Below are 24,690 nucleotides of genomic sequence, written 5' to 3'. Positions count from 1 at the left end.
CTCGTATTGTATAGAAGAGTTCTGCCAACAATGGTGGCTGGTATTCTTCACAAAACATTGAAGCTGAAACAACTGCATGTTTTGGAGTTAAATTAATTTCAACAAATAGCAAGTGTCTGGGAGAGGGAGCTTGCTCCAGCACAAAAACATTACAATAAAAAAACGATAACGGGCAAGACCATACCATAAACGGGCATATAGCCCCGATGGTACAGTGTCCTTAATTGAGTAACGAGGTTAGGTCCCTGTTCCAGTTTTTATATTCTTGGCACAGAAATGAGCGACAATGCTGCTTAAATGTTGTGCTTAAAGTTGAGAACCGTGTGTCATAGTGGTGACTCAATAAGATTCGGACCAGAGTACAGCTTCTGGTGTTCAACCTTAGCTTTTTACCACCAACGCTCATTAACACATGACTCAGGAGAGGGCATTAACACTGTGCTGACACAGAGGAGAGGGCATTAACGCTGTACTAACACTGAACAGAAAGCATTAACACTGTGCTGAGGAGAGAGCTCCTGTAAAAGCCTTCTTTGAAACTGCATTTCCGTTCTTTCAATTGCATTCACCTTTGAGCCAGTGTTCTGCCTTGGACAGGTTCAATGTGTCACCAATGTAAATGTAGCAGCCACACCTCTCCGGGAGTGACTCACAGAACCGCTCACAGAGACACTCTCGGAGACACACTCACAGAGACACACCTCTCACAGCTCCTGAGCATAATTCATCATGCTCTTGCCGTTCTGGTCACGGCCTCAACACCTCGGGTTATGGTATCATTTTTGCACTCAAACCCCTCCACATTCTGTCAAGATCCAAAGAGGGGACTTCTAGGCCAGGCATGCAGACAACCGTGAACAATGACTTTCATCGGCTCGAATTGAAGCAAATCAGCCCCATCTCAAATCTGAGGGCACAGTTGCGCTATCTCCTGAAGCGGGGTCCAAACAAGACTTCACCCAGACAGTTCACTGGGTTTCCCTGTAATAAAGCATTTCTACCATAACACACACGTGTCACCATCTGTAGACTTGAAGCAGGGGGTGCGTTTTGGGGTGGAAACACGTCGGACACGCCTATTAAGAAGGAGCAGCTGTTGCTACCCTTCACTCTTCCACACCACTGAAATGCTTGTTTCACTTCACTATTTATTCCCGTTTTAAGGAAAGGAAAAAAAAAAAAAAAGACACCAGCAAAACAAACTGCAGCAGAGGTTTCCGATCTCACAGTCTGCTGCACAGCCCTAACAAGGCAGCACCAAACGCTGTCAGAGACCTGCTGACGAGCGACGAGACCATTCACCTCATCCGCCGCAGCCACGACCTGCGGAACTCAGAGCAATCTGCTGGCCCGGCCCTGGCAGGGTGCAATATGCTGACTGCATAGCTACAGCGGTGTAACAGAAAGCCCATCTGAAGGTAAAGTGGCTGGCGGAGCTGGGGCTCTCTCTGCAGCGGGAATGGGGGCAAAGGGGCTTGTGTTAGGATGTTTCACAGCGTTAAATAACTTCCAGAGTGCTGCCCATTGATGTTGCAGAGCTCTGGCTAATGCCGTTATCATTCTGCTTCAGCATGCAAACCTCACCAGCAGCATGCAGCAAGACTAGAGTTATTTGCACATGGGAAAAGTGTCTCCTCCAGCACCTTAATCTTAGCTCCAAACCTCTAACCCTAACCTCCAGCACCTTAACGCTACACTCTTACCCTAACCCTAATCTCAAGCACTTTAGCCCTTCACCCTAACCTTCAGCATCTTAACCCTAACCCTAAACCCAAACCTAACCTCTAGCACCTTAACCATAACCCTGATCTCCAACACCTTCACCCTACACTCTAACTCCTAACCATAACCTCCAACACTTTACACCTAAACCCTAACCTCCAGCACCTGAACCATAACCCCTGACCCTAACCCTGATCTCCAGCATTTTTAACCTGAACCCTAATTCCAACCCTGAATTCCAGCATCTTAATCTTAACTCCTAACCCCTAACCCTGACCTCTAGTACCTTAACCTTAACCTTCAGCACCTTAACCATAACCCCGAAAACCCCAAACACTACCGTTCAGCACATAAACCCTAACCCACCCAACCTCTAACCCTAAACTAATCACAGCCATTATCCTAACCACACCAAAGCGCTGAACCTAAACTGAATGCTGAGAGAATCAAACAGCCTGCATTTCTCATGAATTTAGCTTCAGCATCATGTCTCTTTCCCCCAGAAACCGGGCATTCTGCACAGCTCCACTGGGCCACTAAACTGTGACAAGGCACTATCAAAGCCTACCCTACTGTCACCGACAGCGAGGACCCATGATGCTCTGCAGAAGTGAACAGGAGCATCTTTGCCATTTGTTTGAAGCATTCTGTAGTGTCCATTTTAACTGGATTGGACTGGACTGGATTTCAGTGGAAGCCAACAGCCTGTGTGAATCATCCGCACCGTTCATCTATTTTGGCCTAAATAAAAACATAACTGAGTCTCTGCCCGGCCCATTTGAATGCATGGCTGGAGCCCACAGGAAATGCTTAAGAGTAAGGATACTGGGGGCTCAGCACCAGCTCGCCGAAATTCCCCCGAGGCGTTAGCAGGATTACAGCTGGCAACCATGATACAACCACTGTGTCTAAATATAAACTCATCTCACTTTACAATCCTGTTATCTTGACCAGAGGGATGCCTGAGACTAGCACCACTGCTGCCAGAACACATCAGTCAGGGGCATTACTGAAGAGCTTCTGCTGCACCACACACCTGCAGCTTACACACATATATCCACACACACCTGCAGCTAACACACATATATCCACACACACCTGCAGCTTACACACATATATCCACACACACCTGCAGCTTACACACATAGATCCACACACACCTACAGCTAACACACATATCCACACACTACACCTGCACACTCCTACAGCTAACACACATATATCCACACACACCTGCAGCTTACACACATATATCCACCCACACCTGCAGCTAACACACATATATCCACCCACACCTGCAGCTTACACACATATATCCACCCACACCTGCAGCTTACACACATATATCCACCCACACCTGCAGCTTACACATATATCCACACACACCTGCAGCTTACACACATATATCCACACACACCTACAGCTAACACACATATCCACACACTACACCTGCACACTCCTACAGCTAACACACATATATCCACCCACATCTGCAGCTAACACACATATATCCACCCACACCTGCAGCTTACACACATATATCCACACACTACACCTCATACAGATTATACACATATAACCACACTACACCTGTATACTCCTACATCTCCATCTCTCTCTCACACACACACACAGGTCAGAGGTCAAGGACACACAGGTCACAGCAGACGCAGGCTGCCCACAGAGGCAAGGCCAGACCCCCCATGTCGGAGCTCAGCGGGGAGCTGGCCCCACAGCAGGGAATTAGCTCTCTCTCTGCAGCCCACAATCCCTATCACTCTGCCTCACATCACCCTCAAATTACCACAGTCAGATTTAATGACTTTCATAAAATAATCTTTTCAAAGCCCTTTCACTGAGGACAAGCCCAATTACAAGGTCTTAGTCTCAGTGGTGAGAGAGTAGTGAAGTTACCAAACCACTGAGGACTGGGAGGAATCCAGTCTTCGGTCTGTGGTTAACCATGCTGCTGCTGCTGCTTCTGCTGCTGTGAGGGGCTGGAGTCACTGCACACTGTTACACACTGTTCTGGGGAGAATTACTCTCTGTGCTGTAACCAGCCTGTGCTGAGCATTACGAACTGTGCTGTAGATGTCCTTTGCAGAGCGTTGCACTGTGTTGTGACCTCTCTGAGAACATTACGCACTGTTCTGTTAAAGCCCTGTGCACAACAGTCAAACTGTTCTGTAGACATACTGTGCAGATTTTTACAGATTGGGATGTAGACTGTAGGTGTGCTATGCTGGGTGTTACACCCTATGCTGTAGATGCCCGGTGCGAGGCGTTACACAGCGCGCTATGGCCAGCCTGGACAGTGTTGTACACTGTTCTGTGGTCTGTGGTTACTCATGTTTCTGATTATTCAGCATAATAAAAACCTGAGTGAGTCATTTCTATGGCCGTGTGTGTCCCAGTGTCATAGCTGTATAGTGCGCTACACTGTAGCTACAGGCAGGGGGCAGTAAAGAGCAGGAGCCCTGTGCACAGCACCAGTGAGTCCTGAAACAGGAAGTTTCTGTGCCCACGTCACACTGCGACACCAGCAGCCGCTTCGGCCCGACAGAGCGGCTTGCCTTGCGGTTAGCAAAACCGGGGTAACGGGCAGGCGCCCACGCTGAAACACATGGCCCTTTCCTCCCGCTGGGAGAGCAGAACGGCAGGACCAGAGCATCCACACTGCAGTGAGGCCACTGCATCCCAGTCACGTGGTAAAATCCTATACAATGGCCTTTCCCATATAGTGGCCAACAGCAGTGACAATAACTACACAGGTCTTGGTATACTGTACTACAAATGGAGTGGTCTTTGTTCATTGGCTGTCGGCAGCCCACATGGTAGTGCTCCCTGTGTGCTCCTGAGACGTTTTATCACAGCACAGCTGTAGCGGAGGGGCAGACGGCCACACGGAGGTGGGATGGCGTAGCCTGCTCCAGGATCTACACAGCTGCCACTCTGCCCCACTGTTTAATGGCGCTGACCTTCTCCTTTAATGATTAATGGGGTCTCGTTGAGGAACACCTGAGTGCCACGGATGGGGGGGGGGGGGGGGGGCGTAGCCATCGCTAAACCTACAGGCTCTGCACTTCCTGCCCCGCTCACAGGAAGCTGCTCTTCCACAGTGACCGTGCAGCGCTTGCTCGGGAGACGTTACGTTAACATTACGTTACATTACTGGCATTTAGCAGAAGCTCTTATCCAGAGCAACTTACATAGGTTACAATCATGTTACATGTTACCCATTTATACAGCTGGATATTTACTACTAAGGCAATTGTGGGTTAGGTAGTTAGCCCAAGGGTACAGCAGCAGTGCCCCAGCAGAGAATTAAACTGACAAGTCCTGCTCTGAGCTCTGCTCCTTACCGCTATGTCACTATGTTATGCCCCACACAGTTACCGAATCCTCGGACTGTCACATTGATTTCCAGTAATACCATTGCTGCTAGTGTTACGTGGTTTTGATGCCTCCCCTGTTTTCGCCCCACTCGATAATCACAACAGCTGCACCAACTGGCTTTGTCAAACATTCTGAGATAACCAATTAAAGGGCTCAGTCGTAAACTGGCCAATCAGATGTGGGCATGTTTGCCCACCTGTCTCAGAGTAACAGAGGTACAGACGGATTGTGGGAAGGCTGCTGAATGCATTAGTGAGAGCTGGGGGAGCTGACCCCATCTTGACCTCCTTCTCTGAAGCACTAAAGGTAGGGCAAGACAGCAGAGCAGCGGACATACGTTAGCCCGGGTTTTCATGTGAGGCTGCCTAAAAATGCACGCCAAGATTAAAGTCATTTCAGAGCAGCTTAAAATATATCCCAGGCTTGAGAACTCCTCTGAACTCGACTGACTCACCTCCCTCCGCTCTTTTTGCAAGTGTGTGTATCTCTGTATCTATGTGTGTGTGTCTGAGTATATGGATGTGTATGCATCAGTATGTGTGTGTGGGTGCATGCTGGTACATGTCTGTGTGCATGGATGTGCATGGCTTGTGTGTGTGTGTGTGTGTGTGTGTGTGTGTGTGAGAGAGAGAGAAAGAGAGAGAGAGAGAGAGAGAGAGAGAGAGAGAGAGAGAGAGAGAGAGAGAGAGAGAGAGAGGGAGAGGCCTTTCTTGAGAAGCTGGCAGTGGAAGTGGTGATTGATCCGGTCCCAGTTGCCCTGCTGACTGGCTCAGATGCAGCAGGCAGTGAGAGCCTGCTGCAGCGGGTTTGACACAGGGGCTCAGAACAGAACCACACAGCAGGAGGAGTGCCGCCGACCAGACTCTCTCTCTCTGTCTCTCCAAATATCACATCAACCCCATCCCAGTCCTGCGAATCTATCCAAGATGCAACAGCTTCCATGCAGTAACGGGAATACTGCAATTACAGCTTCAATTCAGCCAAGAGAAAAAGGTGGTTCAATTTTTCCAGTGCAGGTTCATTTGGTATGTCTGTTTGCTCCAAGTCTGGTATGTCAGCCCAAGTCAGCCCAACACTTATACACATGGCACTCTCACACACGTAAACAAACAACAGTCACACTTGACCTGCACAGGTCAGAATAAATGCATTATGATGGTGTAGGAATGTGGCATCAAGGCTGTGTCAAGTCGAAATTACTTGAAACTCCTCTTGAGTAGAGTTGAGTTTAGTAGACAGAAACAAAGAAGTGACACTGAAACGATGCAGTATCAGAGCCATTAAGCACTCCTGAAATGAAAACCACTAACCAGAGCTGGAGACCAGAGTCCACCTCACGTCCTGCATGCTAGAAGAATGGTTGGAGGAGTGTTGAGTAATGGTTCCCATCATGCTATGCTGTGCTTGGCCCTCTTCCTTGAGTGAGCTCATATTGAACATAACGATATGCGCTCATGCTACCAAGCAACACACACCCACTCTAAATGGGGCTGCTTGTGAAACACATGAAAGTGATTCCAAGAAGCATTTGTCCTGCTTGTTGTCAAAACATGTATGGACCCCATCTTCAATAATTGAGGGAGGGAGTGTGTGTGTGTGTCTTAGTAGGGCATACTGTAATAAAAGTAGACCGAACTGAAGTAGACTGTTTTTTTCCATGTACATTAGTGCTGGATGTGGAAATAATTAGCCTCGCGGAGCTCTAATTAATGGCCTATAAATTTTCATGCTGGCTGTTCCGCTCAAGGTTGAACACCTGTAAAGAAGTATTGATTGAGATCAAGCTGTTTCAAGGAGTCTATTAAATTAGAGAGAAAATGTAAATACAATATTGGCAGACTGTTCAGAAACACATCTGGGGTGGTGGGGGGGGGGGGGGGGGCTACTGGCAGCAGACGGTGCAATACATTAACTAAGTCAGAACCGTCATGCGAAAACAGCAAGGAACTCATAACCTGGAAGACTGGCAGGGGTCTGGCATTTCTGAGGTCCAGCAATCATGGCGGAATTATTAATGATAATCTAAATCTTAAGAGCTGCAGGTGCTTGCCGAGGACCAGGGTGTAATTACAGAGGAGCCTGGAGTCTGAGGTGGAGAGAGCGTGGGAGAGAGAGGTGGAGGGAGAGAAAGAACAGGCTAGAGAACGTGGGAACAGTGGACGAGAGGAGGAACTGGTGCCAAGAACCCCCACCTTCAATTTTTTTCCCTTTAAATTAAAGAAGTCCAAAGGTCTGAGTGACCTCAAATGGCAGATCTCTGCTGTGCCTGTTGAGGGCGACGTTACAGTAACCCTGTGGTCATGCTCGCTCGCCCACTAGGGGGCTCCACTGAGATAGTGCTCGCCCGCTGGCCTCAAGTCTGCTTCTGTGTGGATGAAAAGGGGCGTCGCCCGTCGGGTCTTCTCGCCCCTCACCACCAGCAGAGCAGCCCCCTGCTACAGCCAAAGCAGATCTCACAGCAGGGGTACCTGTGGTGCACTCCAACCCCTCCAGGCCCTCACCCCCCTCCGCCAGAGAACAGTCCAGCTTTCGGGTTCATTAGAATTCCAACAGGGGTGCGGACTCCCCAGGAGCTCACAGAGGCAGGATGGGGGGCCGTGGGGCCAGGGGAGAGGTCGGGACACCTGCCTGTCACAGGACTGGAACACTTACCCTCGAGGACATGGCCAATTATGAAAGAAAGGGCCCAAGCAAACCAAGAGCACAGAAAGAACTGCTCTTAAATTTACTTTTGTGTGCGTCCAGGCACAAAATATATCTTGTGTTTTGCGGAGACCAGACTGCAGAGTAAGGATATTCTTTTATTATGCTTTGCTCATATTAAGTTGAAGAAGCTGAAAAAGAACAGCGACCGTTTTGAGCATTTTTACCAAGTTACTAGATACGAAATCATGGCCTCATAAAAAGTCCCAACTTGTGAGTCTGTCAGAATTCTATAGCAGGGTGTACATCACTAGGACTGTATCTCCATTGCCTTTTGCAAAGGGGTCAGGGAGCCAGGTTTTCCCCATTCTGATTTTATGGTTCCCTCTAGATATAATCCTATGTGGTGACATAATTGTAAAGGATGCTACGCCACATAAAAGATGGTCCATGGACTGACTGATGTCACTGTAAGGCTTGGTCCATTACAGTCAAAGCTCTGCACTGTACTCTGTGCTGTACTGCATGAGCGACCTGCAATTCAGAGAGTTTAAACACAGCATTGACAGAGTACAAGCACACACACACACACACGCAGAGCAGCCAATCTCATCACTGCACTGAACATCATCTGGTAACCCACCCGATGTATGACACACCCACATACACAATGACCCAAATACACCTACACAACTGGAACATCTAGAACACCTCCGGAAAATTGAATCACAATGCACCAAATTTATGCCGAGAACAGTGAACGCCCAGACCCAAAACCACAACAAGACCAGAATCGGACACCTGGACGACGAACTTGGTTACAGCCTACAGTGAGGCTGCTAGTGAAAGCCCTAGAGAACTTAGGGTCGAGATCAGGGCAGAGCAGGCCAAGGCCAGGAGCAGGTGCTGTTTGTACTGCAGCACCCAGATGGCTACCTCCAGGCCTCCAGGACCACTGGAGTGGTGTAGGCTCTTCTTCAGAGTTCAGTCTTAAATGAGGCTAATGATCTGTTATGGCATTAATTACACAGTGAACTCTAAAGCCGGGCCAACCGCCTCAAACCTAAAGCCAGGCTGCAGTTTGTCCAACACAGACTCACAGACGGCTCAAACTCTTTGAGCTCCCCTCCTCACAACACACAAGGCCAAAATGAACCAGTCAGAACCAGCCTGCTTGGATCTCTGCATCAAAAAACCCAGAAAATTAACACTAAAGACTCATTTCCACAAGGTCATCAAAAAAATGAATACCCAGCAAATAAAAGGCTAAACTGTAACTTATCTCTTAAAATACATACATTTCAACGCCCTAAAATGGTGTTAACACAAATCACCGGATACAGCCGAGGAGATGCTTCGCTGAAAAGGTCAGTGTAATTCTGTGGCTGAAGCACACTGGGCCCGTCCACGTGAACCGGCAACTGCAGCTTTCAGCCGCGACTCAGCCTGAGAACAGAGCCCCCCTCTGCCAAATTACAGGGCTCACAATGTTACTCTCTCCTCCGGAGAAACTTTTTTAAAAGCATGTCATTTTCGGAGGCTAATGTCAAGCGGAAATGGATTAAAAGGGGGAGTTAATAACAGGGCGCCCGGCGCTCCTCTTATTGGACTCGCTGCGACCTTCATGCTCGGAGCCATTTACAGTGTCATTCCGAGGGCGTCTCTCCGCGAGCGCCGCACGAATGCATTTACCCCTCAGAACACCGGCTCCGGCGCTCCTGAATGAAGCCTGCAAGCTCAGACGCGGAAAGGGAAGCGGCTGCCTTTTTTACGCTGAAAGCCTTTCTCTCTGCGAGGGGAGCAGGATCCAGCACAGCCCCTCTGCTGTAGGATTTGGAGGAACATCTGGTGCCACAATACTAACTTACTCCATTCCCTCAGAATTTTTCGAGGGACTCTGGGGTGCCACCAAGCTGTCTGCACCTCACGCCCCCCCTGAAATTTGAGACTTGCCTGGTGCCGCAGTGACTCCTTATGGTTTTTTTTTTTGCTTGCGTTGTACTCTGCCTCACTTGTAAGTCGCTTTGGATAAAAGCATCTGCCAAATGAATAAATGTAAATGCAAACTTAGTGGGCCGTCCCTGAAGAGGGTTAGGGTTAGAAACAGGGAGAAGCACAGAGAGAACGTGTTGCTCGCTAACGGCTCGCACAGGAAGCGCCTCGCCGCTGTGACTAAGCGTCCCTGTCCCCGCGAGTGTGTCATACAGCAAGGCCGCGACGCCGCTACTGACTAACACACTTCAACAAAATGAGCTTTTGTAGCTCAGCGGACGGCACAGAACATTCTGCTCCCCGCCGCTCACCCGGGGGGTGGGCCTCCGCTCCGCGCCCCAACGTCTACAGAGGTGCCTCCGCTGGTGGAAACCGCCACGGGTGCCGCGCTCCTGCACTCCACCCCAATGCGGACGCCCCACCCCGATCCCCGCCCCGCCCGCCTGACCTTTACGTGACCCACACACCACAGGGGAGCCAGGCAGGCTACTCAAAGCACAGACACAACAGTGCTCAGGACCTGCCTGCTGCTCGAGCGCTTCACACACAGAGGTCGCGTTCCCCTTCTCTCCCATCACTGCACGCTCCATTTCACTCGAAATGTGGTCCGAAACGCCAGCCGGGCCCCACTCAATACGTCTGGAGTTTCTACCTCACAGTGAAAATGACCAAACCCACACTTAGCCCACAATTAAATCTAAATGTGCCCAAATGGACGGCGAACAGGGTGAGGACGCTACAGTGTGCTAATATCTAGCTGTGTGTACATACGGGACGGTGAGGACACAGGAGCACCTGAAATTAAATTTTCAGTCCATCAGACTGATAGATTTTAAAAAAAATTACAAGCCAGTCAGACTTTTCACCAGCCAAAATTTATTAAGAATCAGGCAACATTTTGACTGTAATCCTGCGAGGCACACATATGTATTGGTAGCAACACTGCATATTATTAGCTGAACAGTTGGACTAGACACCAAGATGTTACAGCTAAAGCTGACAGCTAAACCACTGCAAAATTTGCTACTACCTGGTACTAGCCAGTTTGCTAGCCAGACAGACAAACATGAGGTTGGAAACAAACTTACTCCACAACCGCTCAAAATTGGTGCAGTCTCATTTGCCGGTCATCTGTTCACTAACTGCAGTTAGTGTCTCCACAATTTTAAATGCAAAAAGCACTCGGCATAGTTGATAGTGACCCTGTTACTTTAAGCGCCAAAATCTACCCGTGTTTGCAGGCTGCTGGGTGTTAATGTCAGACCCTGACAAAGTGTCCCTGACGCAAATGTCGAGCTGTGTGAGAACGCAGAACTGTGAAGACAAGGAGCAACACGTGGAAAGATGACTGCGACCCTCACACGGATCAATGCAGTACCCCCAAACATCCGTATGTGTGGCCATCTGCATTTTTGCATGCCAGTGTGTGTGTTGTGTGTGTGCGTGCTGTGTGTGCGCACGCGCACGTGCGGCTCTGAGAGTGTCTCGGCCCCCCCAGCACGGTATAGCAGCACCCCCCAATTCACCCTCACCACCTCTTACATCATAACAGCTGGTGTCTGGGTGTCCGTGGCAACCTTTCCGCCCAGACATTCCGAGCCCCTCCTACCCCCTGCATTCTGGAACACCGCGTTCCCGTTCCAGCAGAAACGAGGGGGCGTCGCGGGCGGCGGAGTCGTCTGTCGGCTCCCCGTCACCGCCGCGGCCTCGCTCCACAGATGGACCGCGAGCGCGCGGACACGCGGTCGGGGTGTTTTCTAACGATGATTCCAGGCCACCTCACGGCCCGGCCGCCACCTGCGTCTTCGCTCATTAACGCTCAGGCAGAGTTTTTTTTTTCTGCGAGGAGTGGAACAGACCGGGGGGAGACGCATCACCAGCCTCACTCTCTCCAGTCACCAGGGCAACGGCTCATGGTTTCTCTGGCACAGATGGAGCGGAGCACTCTGGGTAATACGCCAGAGAAAACAATGCAAGGGGAATTATTTTCTGTTACTCACTAATAAGACCACACAGGTTTTTATGCAAGCATACACACTTCGCTAATCCAAGGCAATTTACAGCACTTCCACAACTGACACTTTACACTGTACCATCAGGTAAACAGCTCGCCAGGTGAGAACAAGAGGCAAGTCCCTCTCAGGATTCAGCCCCCGAGCCTCTGATCCTGTGTCTTTGCCACTCCGCTCGCTGCCAAATTATGACCTGGCCAGCACCATCTGCAGCGTGTCCACATATAAACACGAGCCTGCCGCTGTTCAAACAGGGAGGCTGCAACAATGACCTCAGGCGACCCCGCCCCACGGCCCTGCCTGTCTCAGTCCTGGGAGATGTCACTGAGCTGAAAAAATCTCGCTGCAGTGCTCTGTGGGACTGTGAGCACAACATACTCACAAACACAGACAGGTGACCACCAGAGCTGGTCCCCCCTTTCCAAAATATACTCCGACAGCCGTGGATTTTCCCACGATGCACCATCTCTCAGGGAATAGGCAGCGACCAAAAACCCCCGAAGAAATTCTCAAAAATACCCATGTTTGTCATCACTTAAGACATTTTAGAAAATGGAAAAACGAGCCCGCAATATTAAAACCTTCGCTGGGGAATAGGGGTTTGGAACTTTCCCAAACCCTGCTCCGGTAACTGTCAAACCGGAGAAACACAGAAACGACAAGACCACAGCCGTCAAAACATCCGCCACAGAAACGCGTTCCAGATGAAGCAAGAGCTACGTGGAGATACAATCTCTCCTCCAGGAGCGAATACTTCAGCATCTCCACAGTTTGGGAGAAATGAGCCATTGGACACCTTTGGACAGCCTGCATAATTTCACTGAGGGAAAACTCGTTCCCTGACAGACAGCAGATGTTAGCGTTTCATCTGGGGAGGCTGCGGGCATGGAAACGTTTAAAAAAAAAAAAAAGTGCTAGTGGAAACTGACTCTCAGCGGTTTTACCGTAAATCACTGCGCATTACGGTCTTTGGACAAATCGCAGTGCTGAAGTAAATACAAGCACTTCACTCAATGTCTGCCTATCAGAGGCCCTGAAGCTTGTAGATTCACTTACAGTACTTAAGCAAATGACATAGTAATGCAGAATAAGTCAGCTAAATGCACAGAAAGCTTGACGCATGATGCAAGTATTAGTGCAAAACAACGCTCCCATGGCTACACAACAGAGAAACTAACTCTGTATTAGAACAGATTTCTCATTCAGCACTGGGAATAATGCAGGTTGTAGCTTACACTTATAACAAACCTCTCCTTCCTATGGATGCTGAATCTTCCAAGTCCTTTACAGGAACAGTAAATAGAGCCCTCCCTCTGCCACACCTAAAGCCCCGCCCCATTTCCAGTCACTCGCTATCATTGGACACATCGATGACATGCATCTAGCCAATGTGCTGCAAAGACACTACTCTTTCCCTGTGAACCATCAAATCGCTTCTCCTCTGCGTGCTTTGCTGCATGGTACGCAGAGGGAAAAAAAAGGCTGTGTGTTTTGTACCCACCCTTTACTGCCAGCCCTGCCTGTGTTTCAAATCAGCAGACTCACCATCTGTAATGACACTATCCCCACACCCATCTCGTCAATTACATCCTAACATTCTCTTCTGCTTCACAGAGCAGCGCTGGTGATAAGCTGTAAACAAAACAAACACTAAAAAATCAAGAAGGAAAAAACGCTCGCGTGGAGGGCCAGTCTCCACCCACACACACACACACACACACACACACACACACACACACACACACACACACACACACACACACACACACACACGGGCATGATGACACTGGCTATCTCCCGGCAACAAGCTGCCAAACTCCGGCCACTGCTGCCCCTCGGCCAGCTAGGGAATGAGGAGGTCTACAAGGGATTTACCCAGTGAGGGGAGATTTAATCCACATAGTAAGCTCAGAGCTCAAGGCAAATGAAGCAGAGGTATTCTTCCCTCTCAAGAGCATTCAAGTGCCACCAATTCAACTAACCCAGGTGCCTGCAACAGATCAACTGTCTCAATAAAACAGTTGCAACTGTCTCTTAAGTTTCTGCTCAGGAGGGCAAATAAAGCTTACCGATGAGCGCTGCTGTATTCTATAAATACAGCAGGGGACATGAGGACTCTTTAGTACAGCTTTAACATCAACAGGCCTCATTTAACATTTAAGTGGCTCCTCGGTGCATAATTTAATTGGGTTGGGATATTACCAAGAGTAATCAGTCAATTTTAACATCCACAAGCTGCAGATTCCGGTAACTTCGCCCCGGCAGCAGCGTAGGCCGGAGGAGAGCTAGCTTCTGTCCCAAAGCACCGTAGCATAGCGGTATGGAGGACGGCTTGTAACCGCAAGGTTGCGGGCTTGATTCCCTGCTGGGTCACCACTTCATTCCTGGGAATGAAGGTACCTCACCCAGAATTGTCTCAGTAAATAACCAGCCGTACAAATGGATGACACGTAAAAAAAACTGTAACCTGTGCAAGTCGCTCTGGATGAGAGCGTCTGCTAAATGACTGTAATGTAATATAATGTAAAGCGACGGACCTGTGGCCTGACGAGGTTGCAGCTGCAGATGCGTCATTTCTCTCCGGCTCAGTGCATTTCCTGCACTGAAGACAGGCTAAAGCTGCAGCAGTGCTTCCTTCTGCCTGAGGAACAGGGGCTTCCACACCGCAAAAACGGGGGGAGCAAATGAATGATTATCGCTGCTGTTATCATTATTGTTGCTGCTGGTAACATCATTATTTTTACTGCCGCTTTCATTAGCCATTACATATTTGCTGAGCAGACGCTCCTATCCAGGTCAAATTACAGAATTTATATTGAACGAATTATCCATTTCTGCTGCTGAATGCATCACGGAAGCAATTAAGGTTAAGATCCTTGCTCGTGGGCTCACTAGCAGTGCCCCGACCTGGGAATCAAACTGGCAATCCTTGGATTACACATAAAATGCTATGTCTGTCAAAAGATATCAGTTTAGAGTTTTTTAAGGAGAGAATGACGAGCAGAGAGAACAGAGCACACCTCTTCTGTCCTGAGCTTTGACTCCGGATTCTTTAGCCCTGACAGAGAGGGATAGCAGTGGGTGTATCCATCACTGCGGTGCCTGCCCCGCCCCTGGGCAGATCTGAGAAAAGGATCCATGGAGCAGCAGTGTGACATAGTGGTAAGGAGTAGGGCTGCTCACCAAAGGGTTGCTGGTTCAATTCCTTGCTGGGGCACTGCTGTTGTACCCTTGGGCAAGGTACTTGACCCAGAATTACCTCAGTAAATATCTTGCTGTATAAATGGAAAAACATGTAAAAACTGTAATCCATGTCAGTTGCTCTGGATAAGAGCGTCAGCTAAATGATAATAATGCAATGTAATGTAATGAGTCAAATCTGAGAGTGAGAGCGTTTCAGGTGAGCAGAGGCAGCAGGAATCATGGGAATTGTAGGCAGGTCCTCAGAAGTGCACACTGTAGAGAGAGCCTTGAGGACAGATGCCGTGTCTGGGACACTGGGAGGCCCAGCAGAGTTTCACACAAATGGGGCCTGCAGATTCAGAACTTCCTCTCCTGCATGCTAATACGAAGCTAACGGCGGTGTCTTTGTTTCTCATGTGGAAGAGGCACACAGAGGATTTGGGGCGGGGGGGGGGGGGGGGGTGGTCTGGTTGTCAACTTTGACAGCAACATTAATGCCTGCCAGAGAAAACATGTCTCAAAAAACTCAGGCAGAATTCAGGTTCATATAAGGCTTTGAGACGTCACTGCAGACGCAGGGAAATACAGTGCGACTACAGGACTCGTCACACTCCAGTAATATTTTATAGAAGAGAAGAGACAGACTGTGGGAATGAGCATGAGCTGGGAATTGCAGAATTCAAATGTCTGTCCCTTTCTCTCTCACACACAAACAAGCTGCTCATTAACGGACCTAAATTCATAGCCGGTGCTGAGCTGATACACTAATACTGAGGCGATATCAGCATATATCTCAGAGTTTCTCAGCCTTTTTCAAACCAGGGACCACACAAACCTGCCAGAAATGACTCCTTACAGACACGTTCTCTTTAACAATTGTTCTGTAAGCCTGCTGGGCATCTCGCCCCCCTGTGGCTCTACCCACCCAGTGAACTTCTGATGTAATTGATCTATTTTGTTCAGATAATTACAATGCATACTTAATACTGCACATGGAAATACACTTCCAATAAGGATATTACCTAGGTACATGGGCAAGGGGCAGTGAGAGACCAGTCAGTGTCTTCCCAAGGAAGTCTATGGCTATGACTAGTGTATGGACATGAGATTGAGAAACACTGCCCTACGTAATTTGGATGGGCTGACAGAGGATACAGTCTAGTTAGTCTGACACATCCATATAATCACAAGGATGGGTGGATCTGCGCAGATCCTACCCTCTGTGGAAGCCTGCGAACAAGCAGATATTGTATGAATCATACGCAGTGTGTGCAGGACACACAGCAGTGCTCAGACACCTGCACCCCACCCAGATGCAGGGCCACAACCTGCCCCGCACAGCAGCCAAGAAACGGGTACGATCGACCCTAAAAAGTGCCCGGCCGCTAGAGGCAGGAGGAGCGGAGGCCGGGCAGGAGAGATGAGCTGTAAGCAAGTCTCTCCCTGGCACAACTGCTTCCTCCTTTTTTGGGAGAGATCTACACCCCCCTGGGAGCTTCGATAAGCCATGCATTCCAAAGCCTTTGGTGTGCACTAACCATCCCTTCCCTTTAAGGGGAGGGCTGGCTGATAAAAACACAGGCAGGGAGGCGCTGGTGTCCACAGAATCTCACAGACACCACGGCTGGAGATGCATGATGGAGATTCTGAATTGAGTACACAGAAAACACAAACAAAAGACGGCAGCTGAAAAATCATTAGACTGCAAGTTAAGAAAGGCCTCTTCATTTCTCAGCTCAGTGATCCCTACTATGGAGTGCGGTGCACCTAGACCCTCTCCAGAAAACAGAACAGATAGCAAACCGTACTGATGAGTGCCATTTGTCACTCCTCGATCAGTCAGCGGTTACATCACTGCGAGACTCACCCTGTGTAAATACGCCATCCATTTCATACACAGACAGTAATTAAAAGATGAATGGATGAAGAGAAGAGGCCTGGCTACTGTTACATCACTCGCTCAGATGACATCAGTGAAGACAGACTTCTCCTTCGGTCTGTGTTCGCGCTGCTGTGGTGCACCGTGGGACTTGTAGTGTGAAAAACAGCCGTTGGCTGCAGGCTAGGCTATAACAGGTTTGCATTAGTCTCACTTCAGCGCTCTTGAGCAAGCATAGAGGGTGTTGCAAAGAGGCGAGCTTAATGCAGCATAACTGGCGATTTCAGAAGGGTGGAAACAAGAAGGGGGGGCAAAACGAAAATAACATGAGGTAAACCAGCCAGGGCTGCTGGGAGATGCAGTTTTTCACTGGCAGACAAGTACAAAGGCTAGAGAGTCGTGTCTTCTCAGCACTTGTGATTCAGTGCACTGACTGGTTTAAGTGCATACTTTTCCCAGAGAGCCTGTTAAAAAGTAAACAACCCCTGGTATGGTGCTTATAACCAGAAAAGAAAAAAAAAAAAAAAAAAAACTCTGGAAACCTGCAAGCGTACCCTTCCAGAATTACTGGAGCTACCAGTCGTAAAATTGAATAATACTAAACATTTACTGCAAAGGAATTAAGGGCAAATGTGACCTTTTAATGTTAGTTTTGCTTCAGTGAAATGATGAATTTATTCAGTGAAAGCAAAGAAACCGCTTTCCGATAATAACATCACTGCGCACAGACGCATTTGGTATCCTACAACAAACAATCCGCCAGTCAATGACTTTCAAAGCAAGTAAAGTTTATGAAGGCTAATTACAACACACCTCAATCTGCCACTCGAAAGTTCACACGGGCAACTTCAGTTCTTTGGAGTTGTCTGGGTTTTGTTTGCATAGTGCACTATGAAACCAAATAAGAGCCACACACCTATATTGATCAAAAACACAAACATGATCATGCCTATAATGGTGCCATTGAAAAAAAAACTTGCTTCTAAAATACATTCTGGCTCACTTAGGGTTTATAATTTAGCTCTCAAATGAGTGCAATGGTGCATAATCAATTTTAAAAGTACATTCGAGATTGAATGCAGTCTGTTTCTTGTCTCATTCTGATTACCAAAGCACCTAGCACATGAAATATCTTGAGAAAATGCTGTGCAGGTTAACTAGGTGCTTGAATGGCAGGCCACATGGCAGGATTAAGAAAGATGTTTTCTGAACACCTTCTTATAGGACTTGTAAGACCAGTTAAAAAAAAATGCAGGAGACATTGTGCGTGCCACAGCCTACGCTAAGATTCTGCGAGGAACTAAGGAGGTGTCACATCATGAAAAACGAACAGAACAAGCAAGTCACCAGAGTGCCAATTATCATGGAGACATTCAAAAATAATGCCAGTCAAACTATGATTTTTCATTTAATTTAATTAAAATTAAAATTGGCAGGGCTTTGTATAGTAGCTCCCAGAGGCAGCGATTCGCAGTGATATTCATATTACGGTATTTTTAAATGTTTTTATATAGTCCTTTGTGAAATAAAGTACCTTTTGTTCCATGTTAAAGGTCCAAGGACATTTTTCATCTAACAGAGAGCAAACGTTGTTTAATTTTTCTGTTTGTTTGCTTTTGAGAATCAACAGGATATAAAAATCAACTGGATAGAAGTCATTCTTATATGCAGATGGCAGCATCTTCTGCTGAAGGCTTGAAATGACTGAGACCTACGTGAGTACATACTCCGAATACCTACACATAAAACTCAACTCAGAATTTGCTGCCAGGCAAAAGTGCAAAAACCGATAGAACCAAACACGTGGAAATACAGTGAACACAGCGAGCACTAATAACATCGCGATTCTCAGCATCAATGGACGTCAAGAACAGACGTCGACGAAAATCATGCAAAGGTGCCATGAGGCAGATGACTCCCCTTTAAAATAACCTGCACATTTCAAGAACATACGCCGCTGCGGTGCTTAACTTCACGCCACCACTCCGGGCCACAGCGATGGCTTTCAGAAATCGGCGTTTTGAAGTGAATGTGTAGGTGATGGAGGTGCATGAATCACGCAATCGTGGGACATGTGCCGGCCGCGGAGGAGTATGGCTTGGCTAAGTCTCACTCGATCCGCGACAAGCTGTACCTTTCAAGATAGCAAACAACAAACGTGTTCGGCACACGTTTCTGAAGGACGGCCAACATTCCCGCTAAGCAAAGTCTGGTGAAACTCAGTTGCAGGGAAAAACATTGATATGAAACAGCAATCCTATTTATTAATTGGATATAACCACAGTGGCAAGTTGGCCTCTTTGCACTGAGTACTGAGTCTGCATTTCATTTTTAATGCATTTACTTTAATTGTTAGTCGTTGTTTATCTTTCTTAGACTCATCTCTATAGTGCTAATGATGCCGGACAGGAGTATTTCGGAGCAATAACGAGTCTAATGACGTCACGCACACCCACGGACAGCTGCCGGAAGTGTGAGTGAAGCAAAAGGAGCATCTTTAAAGCGAGGTCCTCTCGTAGGACCGATCACTGCTGACCAGAATACTCACCAAGAGACTGTTTTGCAATGCTTTTTGCATTCAGCTGCCCTCTGTTTCTGATTCTGGTATGAACATATGAAGGTATGAACATATGAACTGCATACCAGGTTTGATAATCTGATAGAGACCCACTAATATGTAGCGTCGTCTCAATATAAGAGATCATTTGTTTGTTCTGAATATTCGTATAAATCCTGATAAAAATCAAAAAGTTCGCGATACAGTCTTTGAGGTGTGAACGACATTCGTTCCAAACTGACGCTATCCACAAACACCCAGCAAGATGCGGCAGCGCATGGACACTCAAAAGCTTGGGAGTCTTCCAGGGCAAAAAACGGCCGTTAATATCAAAGCCCCGTACACTCTTCCTGCAGTCTTTATTCTGATGCCTGTAATTCGCCATATGCATGCAGTAATCTAATTAATAATACTCACGAAATTTACGATTTTCATACAATTGCTGGGCGGTAGGTTACGGTTGAACGTTCCAAAAATCTAGCCACGATACACATTGATACGAGTGGGTTTACAACACACAGCATCACTACTTTCCCGGCATGTGACTAACTCACGTGCGTGCAATAGCACTCGCTAATTGATCGTCCCTCCTTGACACATGCGCGTAATGGTCTCCTACGGACCACATACTGATGTCAACTGAGAAATGCTTGCAAGAGCAGTAGATTTACTATGTTATGTAAAGTATTTTTTTTAATCAGATTAGCCGTGCCTTGTCGCCTGCCCCAGCCACGGAATGAAGACTCTAGCCGGCAGATCGCCTTGACTGTAGCACCAGTAAATAACAAGGCGGCTACCGTGCAAAATATTTCCTCTTTCATCGTAAACACAAACAAGCAAACTTCGGGGTTGAAGACAACTGGAGACTGTGCAACGTGACTGCTCGACCCGAGGGAAGTCACTCTTAACACGACAAACTCACATAGGACACATGCGCGTGTTACTGTGCGATTACTTGCCCATTCATCTAAATTCACTGTCACGCTGGGCACGATAGGGTACCCATTTCAACAGTACAGTTCACGCCTGCGCTCTAGTTCTTTTATGGTGGATCTGGTTCATAGCTTTCCCTCCCAGAGATCTGTACCCCTCCAATTAAAAAAAGCTTGCAGCCTTCTTCATTGCGAGCTCGCATGTACCTCGGTTCCACTACCAATCACACAACAGCCATACAAACCAACCAATTTGAAAGCGGTTGCACCCGATTTAGAAAAAAATGACCTCCATTCACAGGGAAAGTTTCGTCAAGAAAATGTCAGGCTACTCACATTCTGTCGCCGGAGACGAGCAAGTGACTTTCGATCATCATTTCGGGAAGGAAATCCAGATTGTACGAGGAAGTCATGTTCCTTTTAATCCGCGCACGATGCTGCTGGTCTCGCAAATGCGAGCGCGTCTCTGCGCCTGTGTGCGATTCCGCTGCGCGGTCCAGGCGATGGAGAGGGACAGGTGTGCGAGGCGTCCCCGAGGACAGGAGACAAGGACCCGGCAGTTGTCACATTCTCTTCGTCGCCTCAATTTCTCCCCCTCCAAATTCCCACCCAAATCCTCACTGCTGAAGCAGCTAGCCCCTCTAATACCAGGTGCTGAGACGGGAGGCGTGGCTCTGTGCACTGCAGCCGCCGTGTAACCATTTATGCTCCTTCACTTGAGTGTACACACTGTGTATACATGATTTCCGTGCAATTTATGGGACAAACATTGAAATCTGAAACAGTGCTTTATATTAAGATTTTGGTTTGTAATCCGATTGCGATGCTGTAGGAGAGAGAGCATTCAGCATCATATGATGTCATGCTGTACAGTAAGGATAATCTATCTGTATTCATCCTGTTGATGAATCAAATCTTCGTACGTCAGTGCGCTAATGTCTGAAAACATTATTTGAGGAAAAACCCATGCGCATTAAAGAAACTCAAAGAATGAAAAATATTGTCATTTTGGTGTGTAACGTCACATCTCAAAACTATCTCGTCATTCGCCTTTGATGTTTAAAGACGCGAGTTCTCTCAATCGACGGAAACTGTTTACAACATTATGATGCTCATGGCTATGACCTAGCTACTTAGCTTCTATTTTAATAGCCCCTTATCATTTATTTATGCTACTTTAATGACGTGATTTAGCTCGGGTGCGTTTGCTTGGCGGCTGCAGTGCTCTTTTTTCCTGAGAGGGAAGCACAGCTACATTAACGGTTTCATCACTCTGCCAGGGGTAAAGTGGTATGTAACTAGGTCAGCGCGAAAGCGTTAGAGGGACGCTAGGGTTTTATTCCAGCAGTTTGGCTATGTCATGCTTTGAACCACAGACAGGTGCAGTGAGGATAACATGTCTTGGCCAACGTTCAGCGATCTCGCCTGATTTTCTGAGGCTGAGGATAAAGTGATGTTGTTTCTACTACTGCGCCGTAAAAAAGTCCAGGATACGAGCCGATTATTATGGTCAGCTACTTTTAAAAGCATGCTCTTAATCGCTCTAGTAAACCTAACAACTTGTAGCAATTCAGCAGCTGCAATTCCTGGCGCTAGGCGCTCGTGTGTAACGGTCACACAAAACAGCTTCGATCTGGAGGCAAGTAGTAAGCTAAATTATGTTCTCATAAGTTGACACAATAACAATAAAAGCATTACAATAACACGTTTTTTTTGTTCCCCATTTCTGCGATCGCTTGCTGAGTACTTGATGGAATTAAAGCTTACTCAAATGATCGTTCAGTGCAGCCTTGTTTTGCTGAACACAACTCGGAACACGTGGCCCCTGCTTTTCGCCGAAATGTCCTGCTCTTTAAAGATCAAAGATCGGGGTTATATATCAGTGCACATTTTGGGTAAATTTAGCCTTTGGCAGCGATGGACTCCCTTATTACGAAAACACATGTTGTGGAAATAGTTGATAGCAATACAGCAGAGGGATGTTCCTCCCAATCTGACCGTAGTAAAGCCCCTTCTGCCGAAGTAGAAACAAGGTAACCATATGTTCTTCCGTGGAGACCAAAAAGTACAAGCATAACTCCTTCGTCCTGACTCCAGGGGTGAAAGGACACAGTGCTCCATTAATTTTGATCTTATGTCCTTTATGGCTTTAATTTGGGTGCTTTTGTTCATGGATCTGGTAGGAGAGGGGCTTCGCTGGTGAGGTATCTCAGGGTGCAACCTAAAGAATGACCCCACTGAGGCTACTGGTACAGATTCTAAAAGAGCTCTTTGTGGACCCAGCAGCTAGAGAAGCTCAACTGGTGAAAACTGGTGAAAAACACGAGCATTACATTACTGGAGCCACAGGGCGAGAGTGTCCTCTATTAATTCTACATAAACAGACCTTCAAGGACATCCAATCACAGCACTGAGCATCATAGCACCCCTGCCGAGGAATCTTCATTAATAAATAAAGCCTTTAAGTGGACACTTACAACTTCAGTGTTAACACATTTCAGCACTGACTATATAAATGAATGCATTGAAAACCCTATCACTCAGCAAGTACCAACCACATCCAAAAGCCCAGAAAGCAGTGTGACTCCCTGTGCCTGAGCTACTACCAACAGTGTGGGCTCTGTTTAGAAAGAAGTTACATGGAAGTATATGGAGGACATACCCCAGAAATTCATAACAGATGAATAACCCCTTCCCCTGTGCACACTAACAGCAGTGTTGAACGCCATGGTGGACTCCTGTTTTAACAGTTCTGCAGACACATCCAGAGCAGGTTTCCTTTGTAATGACCTTAGCACATTCCAGCTTGTGCTGTGATGATCCTGTAATGTTCTGAATGCATTCCTTACTAAGTGATTCGGTCCCTGTCACATTCATCCATCTGTTCCACAATGGCGTACCGTTGTTGCCATAACGACATGATTTACTGTGTGTGTGTGTGTGTGTGTGTGTGTGTGTGTGCATGCGCACAGTGATGACTACCTCTAGTGCTACAGTTCCTGAGGGTTTTAGAGAGGTCTTTTAGTCTGCAGCTGACTGGCTGGAACAACAGGTGCTTCAAGTTCTCACCGATTCAAAGACTTTGACTACATAAGTCAATGTTTATTATGTTTTTTTTTTTAATTGAAATATTTTTAAATCGGACGCAAAAGTTAAATGTACTGCTATTATTCTGTGATCATCAGCTGGTGAAAAGGTGCACAGAATCAGCAGAAAAACAGCTAAACCATGGCACCTGTGAGATAATCATGTGATGCTCCCGTTATTTGCTCACGATCACAAACGCCTTTCAAGTTTTTCACAGGATGTTGTGCAGTTAAATCCGTGCTAAAATGCTATGCATTCCATAACACAGGTGGGGTTTGATGCTGAAATAAAGGAGGAATGTATGGAATAAGTTGACCTTAATTGTGCCTCCATGTCATGGCAGGTTAGTTGAAAATTTAAAGATGCACACACACACACACACACACACATACTTTATAAGCAAGAGACATGCTCTTAAGTAGCTAAGGAGCTCATTCTGACTGCAGGCTGAGCCCTGTGGAAGCTGTGGATTAACACGGCCCTCTCCTGGAATTTCGCGTGACCGAATCAAGTGAAATGTTTGTTGAAACCAGGAACAACCTCAAGATGTAAGCAGAGACTAAGCTGAGAATGATCTCGTGCTAAACCACAACAAACTGCTGGCGAAAGGCTTGCTGGAACTGCCCCATGGAATGGCCTATTCTAAGCATTTTCATTGGACACCTTCTTTTGCTTCTCGGCAGCAGAGCGGGTTTGCTGTCCAGGAATGCTGCACGTGTATTATTGTGTCCCTCTTTTCCATCTCAGAAGATGATGCTGGTTAGCTTGCTAGCTACGGACCTTACACTTCAAGTTTTGTTCAGGTTACTTCACTGACGCTTTGATGATTTGTATTTGTACTGAAAGCACAGACACAGGAAATCACAACTGCATCTGCACGTTTTGTGTTTATTATATTTTGATTGGGTGAAGGAAATTTGTCTTCAAACTACCTCCACGTCATATCTTAGGCAATGTTGCAATGAGGTGGAAACAAAGTTGTATCGTCCTACAAAAATATTTGAGATGGAATGAAGATCACAAAATGTGAGGATTTATTCAACATGTGCGTGGTTAGTAACGTACACAGCGGATTACTTCACTGAAACCATAATTGTGCCTTGTGGCTTTGGCAAAGTGTTTATCTGCCCTGTGGGTTATCATCAGTGTCCCTGATAAGCTCTCTCTCTCAACAGCACATTTGAGAGATACAGGATGTGGTGTGTAAAAATGGAAGAGAACAAGCAAACCAGACAGTTGAAGACACCACCGGGCTCCACGGCCAAGTGTAATCTCTCCCACAAATTT

The 24,690-nt window shown here is 47.3% G+C and overlaps 1 protein-coding gene across 22 annotated transcripts in view; it reads right to left on the bottom strand.

Moving 5' to 3' along the window:
• The window catches only part of LOC118771629 (CUGBP Elav-like family member 2), a 122,783-nt gene that overhangs the window by 45,915 nt on the left and 52,178 nt on the right, over window positions 1-24,690 (bottom strand). For 4 of the 22 annotated variants that reach the window (XM_036519636.1, XM_036519623.1, XM_036519624.1 and 1 more), the window contains exon 1: window positions 20,653-20,950. The exons of the other annotated variants lie outside the window; for them this stretch is intronic. In XM_036519636.1, coding sequence (XP_036375529.1) covers window positions 20,653-20,729 — 77 coding nt within the window. In that variant the 5' untranslated portion in view covers window positions 20,730-20,950. Of the gene's footprint in view, window positions 1-20,652; window positions 20,951-24,690 lie in introns of those variants that run through there. 22 annotated transcript variants of the gene reach the window in all.

The sequence above is a fragment of the Megalops cyprinoides genome, chromosome 25 (assembly GCF_013368585.1).
Source record: "Megalops cyprinoides isolate fMegCyp1 chromosome 25, fMegCyp1.pri, whole genome shotgun sequence".
Classification (NCBI taxonomy): Eukaryota; Metazoa; Chordata; class Actinopteri; order Elopiformes; family Megalopidae; genus Megalops; species Megalops cyprinoides.
This window is presented reverse-complemented; position numbering and strand designations above follow the sequence as displayed.